We start from the raw sequence: 20,433 nt of genomic DNA on the forward strand, positions 1-20,433 counted from the left end.
TTTTTATAAAATAAAATAAAACGTAAGAATGTGAATATAAATCAATACATTAATAGCTGAAGAAAATAAAACAGCCACAATAAAAATGTTTTTTAACTGTATGATAATAATGTAAAAATTGAACATAAGCAATAAGAATTACTACTACAACGGTACTTTTACATTTATTAGAGGTGAATTTCGTCACTGTTGCTTCTTTACTGAAAGAAGCGCTTTGTCTCTGTAACAATGCCCTGTTCCAATAAAGTACTGAGGTTTTGAATATCCTGGTCTGCGCATGCGCACTTCTGATGAGTGATTCGACGCTGAGTAGCTAGCATCTCGTCAGATCTGTGCTTTCTCTGCATTCGCTCACTTCTCGTGAACAGTTATTGTTTAACAGCTGGTCATTTCTACCGAGCGGAACTACCGTGACCGAGGCGTGAAAGAATATGCCCAAAAATAAAGGTAAGGCTAGCGGGAAGCCATCCGTTAGCGACGAGTTTCAGTTGATTGTGTCGGAGCCCGCCGCGGACACACGCAGCTAAAACGTGACACCGACCGGCTGCTGCTAGTTAGCCCCGCGGAGCCTCGTTTACACGACCGTTAGCGTGGTATACGTGATGTTTACCCTCTCTGTTTGGTTCTATGCGGGGTAACTGTGAATTTAGGAGAAATCTAATAAAGTTCTCCTTTACGATTGAGCTAACCTGATTACTGGTGTAGTCCGCTGCTAACTATTACAGCTAACCAGCTAGCTTCTACCTAGTTACCCCACCCGGGCCGGCCCGTAATATCCGCCTCCAATTTCCACCAATATTCAGCCCTTTAAAACACCAGAGTGTCTTTATACTGGTTTCCATACTATTCTCCAGATGGTATTGTAGCGTTTGGACGATGTTACGACCCTTAACATAAAGGTTAGCTCCTCTTTCTGTCCGGTTCCCCTTTCAGAGAGAAGCTCACACAGGCGTTGAAATTAATGCCATCTCTGCTGTGTACCACGATAAAACGCCAGTTTGGATAACTGAAATTGAACCATTCACACGTACTTAAAACAAGGTGTCAGTGTTGTCTTGTTTAGCAGAAGTTTCTGGTGTTTCTAGTCATTTTTGTTCCGTTGCTAAACAAAAAGCTGCCTTAAGCTTGATTAAATTTAACTCCACTCAAGCCAACCTGATGAAATCTTAGTATTGGTGTTTTTCCATTTAATTGTTGGTTGATTGTTTATGGCGCCAAAATTATTTATATGTACGTTTAAAAAAACAAAACAGTGAAATTGACACAAACCACTAATGTATTTCTGCTTGTTTCTGTTTACAGGTAAAGGAGGTAAAAATCGGCGACGTGGAAAGAACGAAAATGAGTCTGAGAAGAGGGAGCTGGTGTTCAAGGAGGATGGACAGGGTGAGTGTGGGTTCAGTTTATTCTGTTTGTGGGTTAGAAGAGTTGCCTTCACCTCCGAGCTAAGCAAGTATGCAAGTATTGCTTGCACAATATAATGCTGTTCACAGAAAGGAGCGCCTTACAGAAAATTGTCAGGTAAACAAAACACTGACAACATTATAGCACTGACGCATTTACGTGTTCAAAAAGGAGTAGGACGAAGTATAAACTTATTCATAAGGTCTAGGATTAAGTGTCACTGCATGTCCTTAACAAACAGTAATTTAGTGTGTTTGATGTGAGTGGGATGAAGAGTGAACTATTAAGGTTTTAAAGTATGTCTCAGTTAAAATACAGTGTTTCTTCTTATTATGGGAAAATAAAATTGAGTTACACAAAGGAGAGTGATGAGTAAAATACAAAATAAAATGTAATAAATGTAAAAAAAATAATTAAACCTTTTAAATGAATGAAACAAAGTGCTGTTTAAAAAGCTGCATATTATTGGATAAGTTGGGTCTGTAGAGTGAGCTCGTTAAATTCAATAAAACAGAATAAAAAGTGCCTCCCTAAAATAAACACATCAAATACTAAAAGTGTAGTGGTCAGTGTATGAAGAAGAAAAGTTATTTAAATAGTAATAATAAAAGTTTGTTCTAGTGTTAGTTTACTGTATCAGCTGTAAAACACAGTTACACAGAGCTATGTTTCACTATATTATGTCTCTCTCTCTTTTTCCTTTTTTTTTTTTTTTTTTAGCATCTGCAAATAAAAAAATGATCTCAATAACTTGAAATCAAAATGAAGACATGATATAAAAATTTTTAAATGCTTTGGCGAAACCTGAATATCATCTAAACGTTTAGAAAGTAACAGGATGAATACAAAAAGACAAAAATAAATTTAAGGAGGAAAAAAAATCCCAATTGTAAGTTGGGCACAGTTTTAAGAATTGTAAACGAGTGTCATAGCTCATCGTTCATGTTAGAACTACTTAAATCTCTAAGATTGAAATGTAATCTTTCAGTCTAATCTAATCAGTTTTATCCAAACAAAAAAATGCTTGAAGTTTTCAGTCCTGTGCTTGCATATGTGACAATTATTTGATGGTAAATCAAATATTTGCTTAAAAAATGTCTCGTTAAGCTGTGAGGATTTAAAATATCAGCTGTAGTTGATGAGCAGACAGTCAAAACACACCAGCTCCCCAGCCTGCAGGTGTCATTTAACTCATATCAATTTAATTTTGTTTGTATAGCACCAATTCACACCAACAGTTGCGTCAAGGCGCTTTAAGGTAAAGACCCCACAGCATTAGAAAGAAACCCCAACTTTTACATGACCTACTATAAACAAACATTTGGTGACAGTGGGAAGGAAAAACTCCCTTTTATCAGAAGGCAAGGATTTAAGAGCAGTGATGTTTAGAGCGCTGGATGACTGAGGGGTTTACCGGCTTTACTGGATCTTCAGCTTAGAAGTGTCAGGATCCAGCTGGAGCTGCTCAAAAATTCACTGCTCAAATCCGGATGTAACAACCTTCTGAGGAGCAGGTTTAAAAACAAATTAAAATTTAAAGTTAAACATTGCAATCACTGGATGATCTATCTTGTGTCATTATGCCATTCACAAATATTTATGGCTGGATCCACTCCCTACAGCCTCGGTGCATGTGTCACTGATCCTGCCAGACCTGGATCAGAGAATCAGGGACCTCCTGGACAGTCTGGTGCTATTTGGAAGCATGGGTACAGAACACTTCAGAGGTTCTGATGAAGGTGTGGGTCAGTTCTGCCTTCATCATTCAAGAACTGTTCTGTACCAGGAAGAACCCAAAGCACCAGGATAGGATTGCAGTCATTCTGGAGTGTGTTTCAGGCTTCAGACTCTCACGTCTGTCGCATGTGCTCAGTGTGAACAGTTTGTTCAGAAACATGCACAGGAGTGACCTGCAAAGCAGCACATACTGTTCCTGCTGTTATCTACAGCTTTGTCTAGCTCTGCTCCTGCTGGTGTCCACTCCAAATCTTGGCACTCTGCTGGGAGACTCTGCAAACTTTCCTGTAACCACAGGCATGGAGATCCTGAAGGATCTGGACTGCACGGGCAACCATCAGTAGCCGGGACACTAACTAAAAGCAAAACTAGAGAAAAATCAGTCAGAAGAGAGGAAGAGCGAGCAGTCTGTGGGCACCACCTGCCATCCCTTTGTGGGGGTTGTCTTGTTGTCTCATCCAGTGCATCTGTCACTTTCATTTGCACCAAGGCAGCTGAAATAGATTCATAATGGTTTATTCCTCCTATTCTGAACAGTGTACGAGCCCTTTATTACAGGCGAGTATATCACGGGTTGATTTAAGCTTCCTTTGCTCTCTTGTGTCTCAGAATACGCTCAGGTGATTAAAATGTTGGGGAACGGACGTCTGGAGGCGATGTGCTTCGATGGAACCAAGCGGCTTTGCCACATCAGAGGAAAACTCCGGAAAAAGGTAGGAATGACCCGAGCACCTTCTGTCGCCTTCTCCCACCATCACACACAGAGGAAACTCTGTGGTGTGACGCCGCGTCAGCATTTTCTCAGGCAGCCGCCGTCAGCGTGTGTGCGGGTCACAAAGTGCAGCGTGACCCTGTGCCACTCATCCCTGCTTTGTTTTGTTTTCCTCCAGGTCTGGATTAACACGTCGGACATCATCCTGGTCGGGCTGAGGGATTATCAGGTGTGTTGGTGGCTCACACAGGCTTCAGATCAGACCACTAATACTGTTGTCAGTCACTGAGAGGGCACCGTGAAGCTTTAACAGCCTGAATTACTTTTCCTAAACTTATTTGTGTTTTATCAGTAGAGATGTTGATGTTTATGATGGCCACAAATAACAGAAAACTGCTCACAGTTGTGTTTACATGGAGAGTCCTACCTACGGGGCTCTGTAGGGGGGCTTAGTTAAAAAATCTTAAGTTACTGTGATCAGTAACACAAACTTCAACCCCAACTTCTGTTCCAGGACAACAAAGCTGACGTCATCCTTAAGTACAACGCAGACGAGGCTCGCAGTTTGAAAGCGTACGGAGAGCTGCCAGAGCACGGTGAGTTACGCTGCACGTGTCACATTAACGAGGCGGTTTTTTAAAAACTTGCTGTGTTAATGTTACTGCAGCTGGTTGTCTGGTGTCTGTTTTACTTCCATGAACTTCCACAAACATTATTGTGTCAGACCTGTAGGTGAAGTAGGATTCTGTTTTCCTGCAAATCCAAGGTGGAAAATAGTTGCAGGTTTTGATCAGCAGAGGGCCTCATTGCACATCACAAACATACTGAATTTTGGGACTGAGCAAAGTAGCAGCACCGTGGTGATGACCCAACCAACTGCAGGAAAACAATAGAGGAAGCGTTAGGGCTACCCGGTTAGCCATGCATGAACTTTCAAAATAAAAGTTCAAGGTTTCTCCACTAATAAATCACGTGCAAGGTGGAGAAGTGGTGACAGTCTCATTTCCAAACTGCTCCCTGATGGTGATCATTCAGAGCATCTATAACTGCACAGTCCGACCCTGTGGCGTGATTAGATTCACTCTGGGGTCGGCGTGAGTACTCGTGAGATGTTTCTGATGCATTTTCTGTTTCATCTGCAGCCAAAATCAACGAGACAGACACATTTGGACCTGGAGACGACGATGAGATTCAGTTCGATGACATTGCAGATGACGATGAGGACATTGATGATGTAAGTTGGCGTAATTGAACAATATTTTTTTTATATATTCTAAGTACCTGAATTTAATTCTTCACAGGAGTGAATTATAATCCCAAAAGTAGTCTTGAAGCCAGTACAACACCTTGAATTAAACATAAAGAACTAGCAGCATAATTTTACTTTCTTCTTTTAGTTCTAAATCTCCATCAGTGACCTTATTTTCTGAGACACAGTGGAGCTTTGCTTGCTCTTAAACAAGTTTGGTCTTGGAGCTTGTGTCATCAAAAAAGTTGTGGTGGACACATTTTATTGCATTTTATAGACAAAAAGCTTATAAATCATAATTGGTCGTATTTAAGTTCATTTCTGATTTAAAACAATAAAAAAAAAAAAGAGGAGATGTGAGGATGGTTCTGACGAGACAGTTTTGCTGAGCGAGCCTGGGCGTAAACTTGTTTTTAAGTGACTTTGGAGTCTTGCACCTTCTAACAGCCTTATATTGGCTTTTTTTCACATGTGTTTTAGATTAATGCATTTGAGAGATTTTCTAGATATTTGATGATCCTCACCATCTTTGGTTGCACTTTAACCCCCAACATGATATAAACTGTAGAAGTAGTTTGTTTGGTCCAAATATGGTGGATAACTAAACTGCGTGCACGCTGGGATCAGATTGTGCAGAACAAACTCAAATGTTTCCTCTTCCTCTTTGCAGATCTAAAATCCTGCCACTGGAGGGAGAAGGTGGGATTTTGTTAGAGATGCTCCGATTGGGATCTTTCGAGCCGAACACAGCGCACCGAAAATAATTATTTTTATTAAGATCAGCCTATGCCAGTCCAATACAGTTTATTAATATACAGTATGTTTAATCCAGCTTGTTTATCATCAGTAGACATCTTTGTTGTTTGGAGAACTTTAAGTGCATTTCACACGGGGGAGATCACCATCAGTACTTTGATTTATTAGACAAGACGCTGCTTTAGAGACTGTCTCAGTTATCAGACGGAGACCACTGAGGAGGATGATTATGAAGATGATGATGACGCCGACAGTTTGCTTTCCCCACCTTTGTGGAGAATCTGAGCTGATCGACTGCATCATACGTGTAAGGTGAACATCTGGAGCATTTCTAGATTTTTACCCTTTGCTTCCAGCTGCAACAGAAAAAGGCAAATCTGCCATCTCAGTTTTGATTTTTTGTTTCCTCCTTAATTTTACACACAGCTGCGCAGAAAACACACTCATTGTCTCATGACTGCAAAATATCTCACACCTAGTGCATGTCATCTTTTAAAAATGTATTTATATTCATTTCACACTGTGGAATTTACAAACGAGTACAGAATCTCTGGATTCGCCAATAAAAACATTAACTAGTTTGTGTTTTTCCTCCTTGATCGTTTATCGTTGTTTGTTGATTGCAGAAAGAATGCGTTGACCTCCACGGTGGCTTTTTGCTCCCTTTCCTTTACGCCCTGCCTGCTCACATAAGCTCGTATTTTTAGTTTAAACCCAGGCTGAATGAAGGCAATCCTGCTCCCCTAAAATCAAAAGAAGACTCAGATGTATTCTTCTGTTTACTTCCCTCATTTGTCTTTCTGTTGTTGTTTCTTTGTCCTCTCTTTGAACTCTTTGCTGCTCGCAATTCCGGTCGCTAGACCAGCGGTTCCCAAACGTTCCCCTTGCAGACATCCCCACCAGTTAAACCAGTAAAACCTCACAGCACAGCCATTTATCATCGCATAGAACCTCTAGAAAAATCAGTGATTTATATCTGCAGCATATTATATCTATTTCCCCTCCTCGCAGTCCCCGAGGAGGCCCAGCACCTCAGTTTGGGAACCACTGCTCTAGCCGACGTGGGGCCTGTTGCTGTTGTAACTGAATTAATAAAAAATTAAAATGTACTATGATGTTTGAAGGCTGGGTTTCCAATAAAGATCTTAACTCCACTGACCTGGCATCGTGGTTTTTGGGCGCCTAACGCACTTCCTGTGCCGGTCTGATGGTGGCAGCAGGACAGATAAACTGACCTTGTGCTCTTGGGCACTTTAAGCTGAGAACATTCAGGGTTGCAGGGAACAAAAGCTGGTATTTTTGTCCTTACAGTGTGGAGAGGCTGTGCAGGAAGTGACGACCTGCTGTGGTGAATCCTTCAGCCTCAGGCTCACAGTGTGCCTGCTCTTTGTCTCCAAATGGTTTTATTTAAAGTTGACCAGTCCTTCTGTCCCTTATTTAAGTTCTTATTTCATATTATTTCTACTCTTAAATGTTTACGTTGGGGAGAACAAAGACCAAGGAAAGAAGCTCAGTAATGCAGGCTTTTTCTGGCACAGCGCTTGCAAAACCAATACCTAATTAGATCAGAACCTTTGGTATCTGTTTATACTGCATTTATACTCTGTGTGTTTGTGTCTTATGTCCTGCAGGTTTTTCATAAAGGTCCATTTTACCACATTATTGGGTTTATGTAATATGATATAATTTGAATGCACACCGAAGCGGATTTTGACCGTTTTTAAGACATCGGCTGGTTTAGTTCGTTGGATTTCTGCAATTATCACACAAAAACATCTGTATCTGAGAGGCTGTGGTCCACACGTTAATTTTTTCTTTGTGATTTATTTAAAAACCTCATTGTTGTTATTTATAGCGCTGCCATCTGAGGCGACTCAGTAAGCGTGTGTGTGTTTTGATCTGAAAACAGCAGCACTGACCCACATTTACAGCAGCCATCCTCACGGTTTGCTATTATCTATGACGTAACTGCATCGCTGGGGCCGGCACGTGCGGCCTGTCACGAGCCAATTTCAGCTAGTTTTACTGCCACGTGAGGAAGAATGTGTCCTTTTGTGACCACAAACGGATTTAATCTGAAAAGTTACAAAAATGAAAGTAAGTGACATAAACATGTTGTAAAGCTGCTTTACAGTGATTTATTCTTCCGCCAAGCTGCTTTTATAGTTCTGGGCAAGCGACAGGCGCTACCTGGTTGCTAAGCGACGCATAACAGCGCGAGTGGGCGCATTAATATGTAAATTAGCCAAATGTAAAGCGGTCACAGGTTCGTGTTTCCGTTATAAACCAAAAAGCTGGAAAATGTAATATTATTTTTTTTTACTACACGTTAGATACTTTTATAATATCACAAAGAGCAATGTTTAATCTTTTTCTTTCATTCCAATGTTTTTATTTTTATTTTATGAAGTAGTCCCGACGTTTCGTTGAAGCTACCCTTGTATTTGAAGCTTTAAATATGGCTACATTGGCGGTATCGGTTCTGGTTTATCTGAGAGAAGTATATACGAGGACTGACATGAAGATTACGTTTTATAGCATCGAATAGAAATCCACTCTTGCTCCCCTCCCCTCCCTGTGCCTCCATACTCCTAGCATCCTCCTAGACTTCTCCTGAGTCACTGTGTCGGACCGGCGCTCTCCTGTGTGGGGTACCGCGGGTTTAACGTCTTTCTGGCTCTTGTCACGTCCCTCTACTGGAAAACACTCGATGACCCAGGTGGCTCCAGGTCCAGCTGACATGACAGGTGAGAAAAATATATGCTCCTATTTATGAATCTTATATTAAATGTGTATTATTGGCTGGGTAATCTTCCTACGCTCAGAAACGCCCATGGACAAACATTAACCCACAACCATTAACCTGGATAGGACTGATTCACGCTGCATTTTCATTTAAAGACCTTTAAAGAGTCATGCGTTACATCCGCATATACTGAAGAATTACTTTAGATATGTGCATCTGGAAACACATTTTCGACGTGTAATGTTTCTTATGTTTAGGCATGGTTTTGCATGTTGCGTTGTACAAATATGTTGTTGCATTTCATATATAGAGGTCTACGTGAGTGATACACATCAAATGACGTCTTGGGAAGTATATTTTATGATAGGCCAGCATAAATATTCTAACTGATTATGTTTGCTATCCTACATTATATTGATTCCACCCATCCCTCTTTATGGGCTGTCAGCTCTTTAACCATCCACAGTCCTCGATCATCCTCTTAAACAAACAGCAGATTTCTGCATGTGATGTAATGTACACTGGAGACAGAGTGTGGGAGAGGGGACTTTTGGCTCATGTTTGCATGTATTTGCATATCTAATGCCTGTATGTTAAGACCACTGTTTGTTTGTTTTTAAAAAAACCATTGAATGCACAGAGCACGGTGGATAGTTGCCCTTTGGCTGCTTTCAGGCTGTCAGTTTGACAGATTAAGAGGGAAAAAAAGGAGCAGGAAGAAGGCCGGAGGTTACACTCAGGGGTCTTGCTCTGACATCTGACCCCCAGAGGCGAAGCAGTGACTGACAGAAAATGTATTGCATCTGGACGCCCTGTGACTGATAGCTTTCTTAATCCCTGCTCTTCCATATTGACAGAGTGGTCACGTTTGCCGCTCTGGCTTTACATTTTTAGCTTTATTTTGCTTCTCGGCCAAGTGTGAATCATGTCTGACTCTTCTCTCCCAAAACACAGCGCTGGTCCCTCCTCCTGCGCCAACACTGCTCGCCAACAGGCACGCATCTCCTTCTCGATCACCATCCAATCACAGGAGCCCTCCAGGTAAATGTGTAATCTCATCATAGCCTTTTACATACTCCCAGTATTTTAATAAAGAAGAAGGTGACAGTTCTATTTATAGAGCGCCACTTCAAAACAACAGTCATCTCCAGGGGCTTTATTTAGTGAGCTGAAAACAAACTGCACAATCACAGCATCCCCTATGAGCAGCACTTGGTGACTGCAGGAAGGAAGAACTCTGTTTTGATAAAAATCAAGCACAGGAAGTGAATGACTTTGCAAAACAAAAACCTGCAAGAGAGATTAAACAAAAGTTAATGACACAGTCATATTCGTGGAAGCTTGTTTCTGCCCCTGGAATAAAACAAAAAGGTTCTTTTGCCCCTCAGAAGTCAAAATTTTGGGTTATTATTTCAGGATTTCTGCTTACTAACAAAAACTTCTAAGAAGATAACTCAACTTGAGAAAATAACCTGAAGATAAGAGTTACTGAGTGAAATTTTTAAGATAGCAACCTGAAATTTTGACAACAAGCTTCTGTACACTTATTTATTTAATATGTGTTTGTTGAAGGACATATCCTGGTCAAAAAATGACTGATGATTCTTCATAATCTTATTGGAAGTCTAAGGAAATGCCATCCAGAGTCAGCGTCCGGTTAGACACTGAAACATAGATAGATGCAAACTAACGTTAGTATTATTTTTGAGTCATTCCCGTGTTTGTCTTAACTGTTTTTCAGATTGTGTTTTTGTGTGGTTAAAATTCCAAACAAAGTGAATGTGATTACATGTAGGGGTGGAGCTAAAGCAACATGATAAAACATGAAAGATATCAAACATATGTAGAACCTGCAGGCGGCCAAACTAATCACTTAATTTTTCCTTTTACAGGCTCCCAGCTGCATTTAGCAAAAGAGCAAAGCAACGACGGAGAGAAAATTCGAGGTATGAGCGATTGTCCAGCTGGTGTAGCTGAGTGTGGTCTGTCTGCTTCATCTGTCACTGGCAAACGCACACAGATTGTTGGAGGCTTTCCTGTGATACGCAGTGTGCTGTATAGTGGATCAAGAAGTGCATTATTTCCCTTAAAATGTTGTGGAGGAAACAGTAGAAGTTGAGTTTCTAAATAAGTAAATAACGAATACCCCGGTGTGTGCGCAGAGCTGTCGGAGGAGCTGCAGGATAAAGAGCGTCGCGTTCAACAGCAACTGGAACGCTGCGCAGAGGAGAGAGGGAGGAAGATGGAGGAGCAGAGGAGGAAGGAGCAGCAGCGCAAGGTGGCGGCCGTGGAGAAGAGACGAAAACAGCAAGAGGCGGAAAAGGTCAGAGGTCACAACACACTAATGCGTCGTTCCATTTAACTGGGAAGCCCGATGTTAGAACGATGTCATCCCAAGATAAGCGAGTTCCAGTGGTAAAGTCAAAAAAACTGGATTTGCTTTGCTCTTTAGAAAGGTAGAATTCACTAGCTAAACAGCGTGAGGCTTGGTTTTTGTGCTTAAAATCAAAGCTTCTGCACGTTCCTGCACAGGGTCTGGTCTGTTCTCCACATTTGGCTTTTTAAGCCACTTACAAATAAAGCTTTCTACCACTGTCTTCATTGTTAGGTGGGGGCTGGTGACCTGCTCTGACTTTAAAATTCAGACTAGGAATTCAAAAAATTCTGTCTTTGAATTTCAAATGGAACGGACCATAACTGTGCTTTCAGATAACATGAGAAGAGTAGAGACCCACCAAGGCTCTGAAGCATATGTGGCTTCAGATAGGGTTTAACTAATGACAGGGTTATTGGGAAAGAAAGATGAGCTTCGCTAGCTCTCTGCTGCTTTGGGTTTCAGGTCATTTGTTTGCATTGCAGACTGTCAAGGAAAAATACAGTTAACATAAGAGGCGAGTCAATTCATGGGCGAATAGTGTGGTTGGGAGAAAAATCTGACTTTGTGCAGTCTTTAAAAAACTGCTAACACAGCTAAACTGCAAACAGTACTAGTGAGCTAAAGGGGATACGCACAGCTAATTCATTCAAACCCCTTGGGGCTGGTCTGGTACCTGGTTGCCAACTAACAACCAGGTTAGCTAAAAACTGCTGTAACGTGCTTGCTAGCATTTCATGGCTGTTTCTCAACATGCATACTTGTGAAACATACAAGTACAGCTCCAGTTAAAAGTCCACTGTGTTCCTGCTCCACCCATCAAGGATGCTTCACCTGCATGCATTTGGAACGGAAAACAAAAGTAGGGCCAAACTCTTACATTTTGAATATATTAATGTTTCTGTGACACAAAATAAACCTTTAAGATGTTTTTAGTCGAGAATGTAGTTGTGGTTAACCTCAAATATGTGATTTATCAAGCTATTGTCTATTTGTACAAAAGGTCTGGCGTTTTTGGAGATGTCCATCCCGCTAGTTTAACAACCAGCCTCTTGCCTCGCCAGCTAGCAGCAGTTTTAAAAATGATCTGTGGGAGCCGGGTGCTCTCGGCAGGTAACATGAGCTCCGACTGCCTGACTCCAGGCACATCCTTTTCCCTACTCGGTAGACATTAAATGCAGGGTATGATTCACTTAGGTCTTCTCTGTGGGGTGATCTTTGGTTTATTTCAGTGTTTTATTTATGCTTAAAATATATATTTTTTAATAATCTGTTTTGTAAAGAAATCTGTTATTATGCATATCATATGCACAGGCCAGTAAATGAAATTAAGGGTTAAAAATGTATTTGAGGGGAAATACTAACTGTGTCCTCCCACCTTGGAGGTTCAGACTCTCAAATGAACTTGCGAAGTATGAACTAGCAAGCAAAGCCCTCATATCTCAGTAGGAATGCTAGCTGGCTAGCTTGCCTAATTACTTCAATATGATGCTAAATTCTTTGTAGTGTCAGATAATTTTATCCATCGATAAATCTTCTAGAACAAACAAACATATATAACTAACATTTAATTTCTACAGTAATACCTATTATCATGAGGGTAGTTAGCCAGTTAGCTGTACCTTAGCCACACAGCGTGTATCTGATATTGGCAGCTTTAAGCTAGAAAAATACTCTTTTGTAAGTTTTTAAAAGGTCATTAGTATGAAATCATTAATTTAGACAGCATCGAGACAATAATGTAATCAATCATCAAGAAGGTCAGCACAATAAAACTGGATTATCATCCAGCCCAGGTCACACAGACTTTATGCTTCTCAGTGAAATAAAATCTGAGCTGTGCTCCCCTCAGACTGTCTCCTCCTTCATCTCCCCTCTTCAGAAACCTGATCACAGGATCAGAGAAAGCCTGGAAAGACAGGCTTTCTCTGTTTCCCACCACTGATCACTCTTTTCCCTTTTCTGTCTGTGAGCTCGCTGCTCTCCAACACTGAATTATTAACCGTGTCGATCCATAATCGAGTCAGTGTGTTTCCAGCTGTGTTGTCAGGCTGAACCAGAGCTTAGGAAAGTCCTGAGTAATTAATGCAGAAGCTCTAAAGACTTTCTGCCAGCAGACCAATTGTGTGCATTCAGCTGAAACATGAAAAGTTTAGCTGGCTGGTTGTCTGCAGACTTAAAGTTACTGGACATTATTGTTTTCCTGAGCAGGGCACCATCCCCAGGTTTGGGATTTTGAAATCCTCTCCTCACCTTATTGCCAGAAAAAATCAGCAACCAAAAACAAACCAGGACATGAGATATAATAAGATATAACAGAAAGCAGTCATCTGTGGTGTTATGTGTAGATGAGCGATGCATTAATATTCAGGTTCAGCTGAACTGTGATTGAAGTTCCAATATTTTGCGGCCACTGCGTGACCTGAAAGTCAAAATTAAAATTCTTACTTCTTGTATGAAGAGCTCTCTTCTGTGATTTTAGTCCGGCCACTCTGCGTTTCATGATTATCTTCTTGGGCATCTCCATTCTGCAGCACAGCTGATTTTTTTACATCTTTCTCTGGAGGCCGTCTTCTGACCTCGTACGCTGAGCCCTCAGAGGCGTCTTCATTGAATTAAACTTACGCCAACATCAACTCATGTTTCAAACTGATTCGCCTGAAGTAGAGATCAGTAATGGACTGAAGATTGTTTAGTTCATTTCTTTCTAGTTCATGTCCCCTGTAATTATCACACTACATCATATTGTCACAATACTGGCCCTGTTTTTATATCCTCAGTTGGCTGTGGGCGCTTCCCTGTCCCACAGCTTATTCTACCACATTTTTAGCACATGTGGAGAAAAACACTCCTATAATACAAGAATGAACATTTCAAGTAAAATTATAGTTAGATTTTCATCAATTAACTGGGCTTGTTAGATTGTGTCTTTCCACCACCGACTCAAACCTCTCTAAACACACTGGACGTCATTCTCGCTCACTTTTTTAAAGATGTTCCACACAAGACTTTTTGAGGGCTGTAGTCAACTTTGGCTTTGCATGTTTGTCTTGTTTGTACAGAAGCATCTGATCTCATCAGGCCACACACTTTACTGGCCTGAGACCTGGTAGGAAGTGGGACCAGTGTCGCTACAAGGGAGGAATTCCAGTTCCTGTTAATCCCACTGTACAGAAATTGTCTGCACTTCAGCTGGGGGCGTTTGTAAGAATAAATACAGTGAATGGAGCTAAATGTGTCACATATACCGCATCACGCTGAAAAAGACAGCTCTCTTACAGTGAGGCTGACTTAGCCTGAAATCAAGCAGTGACATGTGGAGCACTTACAGAGTTGTTTCATTAAAATCAAAAATTGGAACTATTTATTGAGCAACTGTTATTAAAAACCGGATTAAATTTTCCAAAAGAAAAATGTTTACGCTGCAAAGTTTGCATTGTTTCTACAGCTCCACAGAGCCCCACTCATCCTGGCCTCTGTGTGGAAGAGGAGAGCTCTTCTTTGTTAGAAGTTCTCAGTCGAAGCAATTTTTCTTTGTGCTGCTTAATAAAAGCTGGCAAACGGCTCAGAGGCACATTACTGCCACCTTCTAGCAGTAGTAGCACATTACAGCTTAGCAGGCGCTGGTAACAACAAGGGAAAAGTATATATTAAAAAATGATCCATAAGCCATTCAGCATTTCTGCGATCTCTTATATGACCATTCCTACTACACTGCAGACAAAGGCAGTAATTGTCTCCTTTACTGGACTATTTCTTTAGATCATAATCCTGTGAAATGACTCAGATTCACAGACGGATGTGCAGCAGATATGATGATGTAGCTGTGGTGTGGGATCCTGCTGAGCTGCTGAGACGAGCTCTTTCTGTTTTTACTTCTTCTTCAGAAGCAGTGAAACACCTCATCTCACTCTGCGTGAGTCATGAGTGGGCATCACTCTGCCTAAAACCACTGACTCATGTTATTACACTGCTGAATTAATGATCGGCTGTTTCGTATCGAGAGCATACATTTCTGGTGGTTGTTTGGAAAGCTAACCAGCACACAAAGGGTTAACAGGTGGTGCACAGAGAGGAGAGAGAAGAAGAGGAGGAGGAGGGGGATTATTATCTCTATTGATGTGGAGGCTCTCTTTGACTGCTAACAGCCTCCACCTCCTCCTCCACCTCGTGTCTTCCGCCTCATATGCATAACTTAATGATATAATGATCAGCTGGGCTCACGGGACGATGACATCACCTCCAGCGTATCGTGTGTCGTTTACTGGAACAGACAGTCGATGCTGTGACAAGCACATATTTCACCTTTGAACCGGAGAGCAAAGCTGCAGGATCGAAGTGCTTCACGTGACGAGAGAGTTAATACAGGATCCAAACTAAAACAAAGCAAAGTACTTAAAACGAAATAGCTTGTAGTCACAGTGCGGGATGCATTTTTTAAATTTATATTGATTGTACCAGGAAGGAGAGACCTCACCAGGACCCATAAACCACATTTAAAAAGGTTTTTGATCATCGTTTAGCACTGATAGATGAAAAACAATGAATCCATTATAAAAATATAACAGTAATCCTTTGCAGCTCCATAAATCCATTAGCTAACTAATCATTTGTCAGTATTTAAAGCAGATAAGTTCCTCCATGTTCTGTGGTGCAGTGTGCAACTGAGCTTTGGTTCCACGAGGCTCGTGTTAGAGGCTACTGCGGGCCTTTCTGAACCAGTCAATAAATAGTTTTGTCTATGAAACAAAAATAAAAACTGCTTTCAATGGCTCCTTTATTCACAAGGAGTCACAACAGCGGGTAGCCTCGTATGTTCGATTTGGCTGAGGTTTCACGCCCTTCCTGACACAAACCCCACAGGGATTTGTCTCCTCCCAGGATCGAACCGGGGCTCTTGTGCTTTTTAGGTGAATCTATAAACCAGGAATAAAACGAGGAGAAGATACCAGTCAGAATCACCTGGAGTTTAAAATGTTTCCTATCCCAAAAGAAGTTTTAAAGTCTCTCACCTTTTAGAAGCAATAACGTTTTAATGAGTAGTCATCGGAATAGTTGTTTTTTTATCGTCTGTTGATGAATTTCAGTTATTCCAGCTCTGCATTGGAGTTTAGTGGTTTTAAAACTAGAGATAATAGAATCCTTAAAAAAGGATTTTAAATCCTTTTTTTTTTGCAGACTTATTATTTTAGTGTTTGTCTCTGCAGTTAACTCTTTATAACGCCTCAGATTTATTAATTGGCCTTGTACAAATCAAATTTAATGTGTGTGTGTACATTGAGGTTTCTCATGTGATGTCATGTGCACGCTGCTCGGGAGTTTTCCACCATGTTAGATGTGTGTGTTGTCACGGCTGACCTCCATCATTTGATCATGCCTCCCCATTTGAGTATGTCGCCGGGACCTGCTTCACTCTGTGTGGTGTGAAGCAGCACCTCCCAGAAACCAAAGCAGAGGAGGGTAATATGGTCAAACCTTCTGTTTATGAGAGGCAGCCAACAATCCCAAAAAGCTGATTCTGTTCATGTGGACGTAGCGTTTTCATAGTGGGAGCAGCTAAAGTGGATCGTTTCAGACAGAGGATAAACTGAGGGGCTGCACAAAGGCTCAGTATAACATAAAACCAGATTATTTTGAACTGAGAATCATGCAAAGCTACTCTAATAAAGCCCAAGAATAAAATATGCAGAATGGATTTAATATTAGTCTGAGGTTATTTTGGAGATAAAAACTGAACCTGGTTCATTTTTGTCTAAATACTATTACTTTGAGTAGTGTTATTAATTACTGACCGTGTCTTGTTGACAGCTCACCTGCAGCACTCGACTCTTTGTTTTATTTGTCTCATGAACGGTTTGTGTTGAATCCTTTCATCTCATCAGACAGGCTCACTTCACATTCAGCACTGCAGAGGTAAACGAGTCCATTATGACTAACTCTGCCACGTTTGCCTTGTAAATCATCTCAATCAGCTCTGCCGCTGATAAATAAAGCAAATTGCACTCTAGTAAAAGTACTCATCAGGAGTCAGTTATGAGGGGACCTGCAGGCTGCTCATCCATCCCAGCCCTCCTCTCTATCTTTGATCTTCCACTCTCTTTCCACATCTTCACTCCCTCCCTCACCTTCATCACATTCTGCTGTCTCCCTTTAAATCCTGACTCCCCCTCCCCCGCAGCCTCTCCCTCCTCCTGCAGTTATGTGCGTGACTGTGCATACACCCCCACCCCCATAGTGCTGAGGTGGGGCATTTCCACCCATTCCATATACAGACAGTACACTGAAGCAGTGTTTCAGCTCTGTGCTGGGCAGTTACTCTGCATAGGCCACCTTAATGGTCGATGATTGGAAATCCAGTATGACCAGAAAGCTGAGCCACATAAAAAGCAGACGGCTCACTTTTTACCCTCTGCAACAAACACAGAAACAGCTCAGTGTACAAACAGGTATAATATGAATAAACAAATAAAAAATACACATAAAAATAAATGCAGGGATGATAATATTTACCTCGTAAGGCAATGAGAACATCACTAAATGGAAAATGCTTCTCTTCTGGTCTTACATTTTTACATAAATATAAATAGTTTCAAATAAAAGTCTGTTTTCTAAAGAAGGACAATCGGACAACCCAACAAATTTGCAAACATTTAACATTTATTTATTTTTAACAAATAAACAGTTTAAATATGAAAAACAGCAAATATCAAAATAAAACAAAGGGGCCTTTACAAATATACCTGAACCTGAAATATTCTTTAATCTTAAAAGGCTTCAATTTACTGCTTTAATATATCTGAATATAATAACAGCTCATTTTAGATTCACAAATGTGTCTGATTTCTTTAAGGTGCCTGGCGCCTTTATTTGGCATCCTATGACATGTTTATATTCATCAAATATGAATGTCAAAATAGAAATAAGTGTCCGTCACTTAATGACATTAGGAAACCCGACAAAGTCATGAATCTAAAAATGAACCCTAATTAAGTGTTTCTAATACACCAGTGAGGACTTTAATTTTGGTTCCATGAATTTATTCCCTGGATTTTACTTTTCAGGTAATTGACTCCTTATTTTGCCCCTTAAAACATTTAGATTTATATAAATGTGTTTTATATATATTTGAATTCTGCCTTTCTGAGGTCTCACGTGTGCTTCGACGTGGGATCTATGCTTTTCTGACTTATTTCCTGGTGTTGTGTTATTGAGGTTTGTAGGGCTGTTTGTAATGCAGAGCTTTAGTTGTTCTGGTTTTTGTTTAGTTTTATATTGAGTTTTTGCGCCAGGCAACTATTTTGTTATTTCTTTTTGTGGCCGTAGTTTTGTGTCTCTAGTGTTAGCGGTCTTTTGTTTATTTCCTGTTTTACTTTGAAGGTTGGCTTTCTTGGATGTCTTCCATTGGTATTACTTCCTCCTTCATTATTGTCCGTTCGCCCTGATTACCTTTACCTGTGCGTATTAACTGCACCTGCTTGTCTGCACATAAAGCCCTTTGCCCAGCTCTGTCTTGTGCTCTTTGACTTTTCTAGTGAACCTGTCAGCTTAAATAAACGCTGCACTTTGCTCGACCTCTGAACTGACCTTCAACGCTCTTATATTGAACATCTCAAAATAATTGTCAATATATCTCTTTTTCAAATGACAGAGCCAACAAACTTTGTCTTTTTTTGTGGCTGGGATGCCGGCTAACAAAGAGCGAGAAGTGCCGATAAAATAAGAACCAGCCTCGAGCTGTTGTCGAGTGAGGTGAACTTTGGAAATGTCAACATGTCACGTTTGCATGCAGCGCAGAGTAGTTTGGATTTGTCCCGTGCATCTCAGATCTGGGCGTTGCAGATGCTGACGGGGTGTTTTTATTTTAACTGTGTGGTTTATTTAAAAAATCTGCTGTTGGTGCGTTTTTATAATGCAAGAATCCAAATTTTATGAAGTCTTTTCTTGGCTGAACGTCCACCTGAATGGTTGGATTTTTGAGGCGTCACTTGAGGCCACAAGGTGTTTTAGGGAGAAATATTTTCACATTCGCATTTGTATGTATTTTGCATGTGAAATACTCTGCATGTGCATACAGTGCATCTACAGCTGTAAGCACAATAGGGCAATCAGACATTCACTAAGTAATAATGATGCTCTGGAACAAAGGAGCGAGGTCCTCTATAGTAACAACAGCAGAGGGCAGGAGGTTTGCATCCAGGGTCTTTGTCTGTTTTCCCAGTAGCTCTTGCTCAAGGATAATGTTGCAAAACAGAATTAGGTTGCATGTAACAATTTATAGTATTTTATTTTTGATGTGTCAATGTGTGATAAGTTAAAATTGTGCTGAATGGGCTCTCACTCTGTGATCTGGAGCAAAATCCTTCCCACAGATAATAGAACAAGGACCTCACCGTGACTCCAGCATGAAGACATTAAGAATGTCAATCATTAGGAATAACAGCTGTCTCGCCATAACATTCCTTTAATATTCAACAGAAATGTCTCTGAGTTCATACAGGCCCAAATCCATGAAAGATTTTTATTGTTTTCCTCAAACTGTGAGCATGATGTAAGATTAATAATTGTACCCAGTCATGGTTTACTAATCTGTGTCTGCCAGTCACTCCCCAGTGCCGAGTGTGTGTTTTTATTTTCTAGGAATGGTTATTGTCACACTGCAGCATGCATGCAGTCCAGAGGCAAAGGTAGAGGAAGGCAAAAGGATAAAAGAAATGCAACCAGTATCAATCTCCGATCCACCCACCATCTGTGTGTGTGTGCAGGCATGGTCCCCTGTGTAAACGTGTGTTCATGCATGTGTATGCATGTGGTGGGGGGTGGTGACGGGCTGCATTTTGCTTCCTCCCGTCTGACTAAAGTGCTTCAGAAACAGACTCAGTCATTAGAGAGGGAGTGGGTGATCGACATAGAGAGAGAGAGGGAGAGAGGAAGAGAGAGAAGGAGGAGTGAATTGAACTGCGAGGTGGGGGAGAGGGAGAGAGGGAGCGGCAGACGGAGGAGAGAGAGCGAACAGAGCTGCTGTATCACTGAGTGGCAGACGGGCGAGCGAGGGCTGGTGACCACCAGCAGACAGCAAACAGACGAGCGCGAAGAGGGGCGAGGCCGCTGCCGCTGCTGCTGCATGCGGTAACCATGGCGCAGCCATCTCCGAGTGCATCGCCCGGCATCCGTCGCCGTAGCGATGGCTCGGTAAGAGAATCTCTCTTCTTCCCTGTTTCTGAACGTAACGAGCAGGAGAGGCTGGAGGCCATGGTACGCCGAAGAGCCGGGGGCCCTGAAAGACGAGGAGGAGGAGGTGGAGGTGGAGGAGAAGCCCGGGAGCACCTGGATAACAGGCCTAAACGGTGGACATGGGGAGGACCGCCTGATGGAGTGGAGGGTGAGTACCAACAGAAATGATGATGATGTCATTGGAGGGTGGGTTTGATTTCTAGAACTCGGGGGGGTTGGTAGTG

The 20,433-nt window shown here is 41.4% G+C and overlaps 2 protein-coding genes across 3 annotated transcripts in view; both read left to right on the plus strand.

Annotated features, from left to right (window-relative positions):
- Positions 1–268: 268 nt before the first annotated feature.
- Positions 269–7,012, plus strand: eif1axb (eukaryotic translation initiation factor 1A X-linked b). Its single transcript, XM_026180395.1, has 7 exons — positions 269–447; positions 1,303–1,386; positions 3,751–3,854; positions 4,032–4,082; positions 4,368–4,449; positions 4,996–5,087; positions 5,773–7,012. Exons 1-7 carry the CDS (start codon positions 432–434, stop codon positions 5,776–5,778), a joined length of 435 nt encoding a protein of 144 aa, XP_026036180.1. The 5' UTR covers positions 269–431; the 3' UTR covers positions 5,779–7,012.
- A 1,180-nt stretch (positions 7,013–8,192) lies between these two features.
- Positions 8,193–20,433, plus strand: part of map7d2b (MAP7 domain containing 2b) — a 32,333-nt gene continuing 20,092 nt past the window's right edge. The window contains exons 1-5 of one of the 2 annotated variants that reach the window (XM_026180326.1): positions 8,193–8,605; positions 9,559–9,645; positions 10,497–10,550; positions 10,767–10,927; positions 20,213–20,357. In XM_026180326.1, coding sequence (XP_026036111.1) covers positions 8,569–8,605; positions 9,559–9,645; positions 10,497–10,550; positions 10,767–10,927; positions 20,213–20,357 — 484 coding nt within the window. In that variant the 5' untranslated portion in view covers positions 8,193–8,568. Of the gene's footprint in view, positions 8,606–9,558; positions 9,646–10,496; positions 10,551–10,766; positions 10,928–19,931; positions 20,358–20,433 lie in introns of those variants that run through there. The other variant, XM_026180327.1, reaches the window with a different exon arrangement.

Source organism: Astatotilapia calliptera, chromosome 9 (genome assembly GCF_900246225.1).
Source record: "Astatotilapia calliptera chromosome 9, fAstCal1.2, whole genome shotgun sequence".
NCBI lineage: Eukaryota > Metazoa > Chordata > Actinopteri > Cichliformes > Cichlidae > Astatotilapia > Astatotilapia calliptera.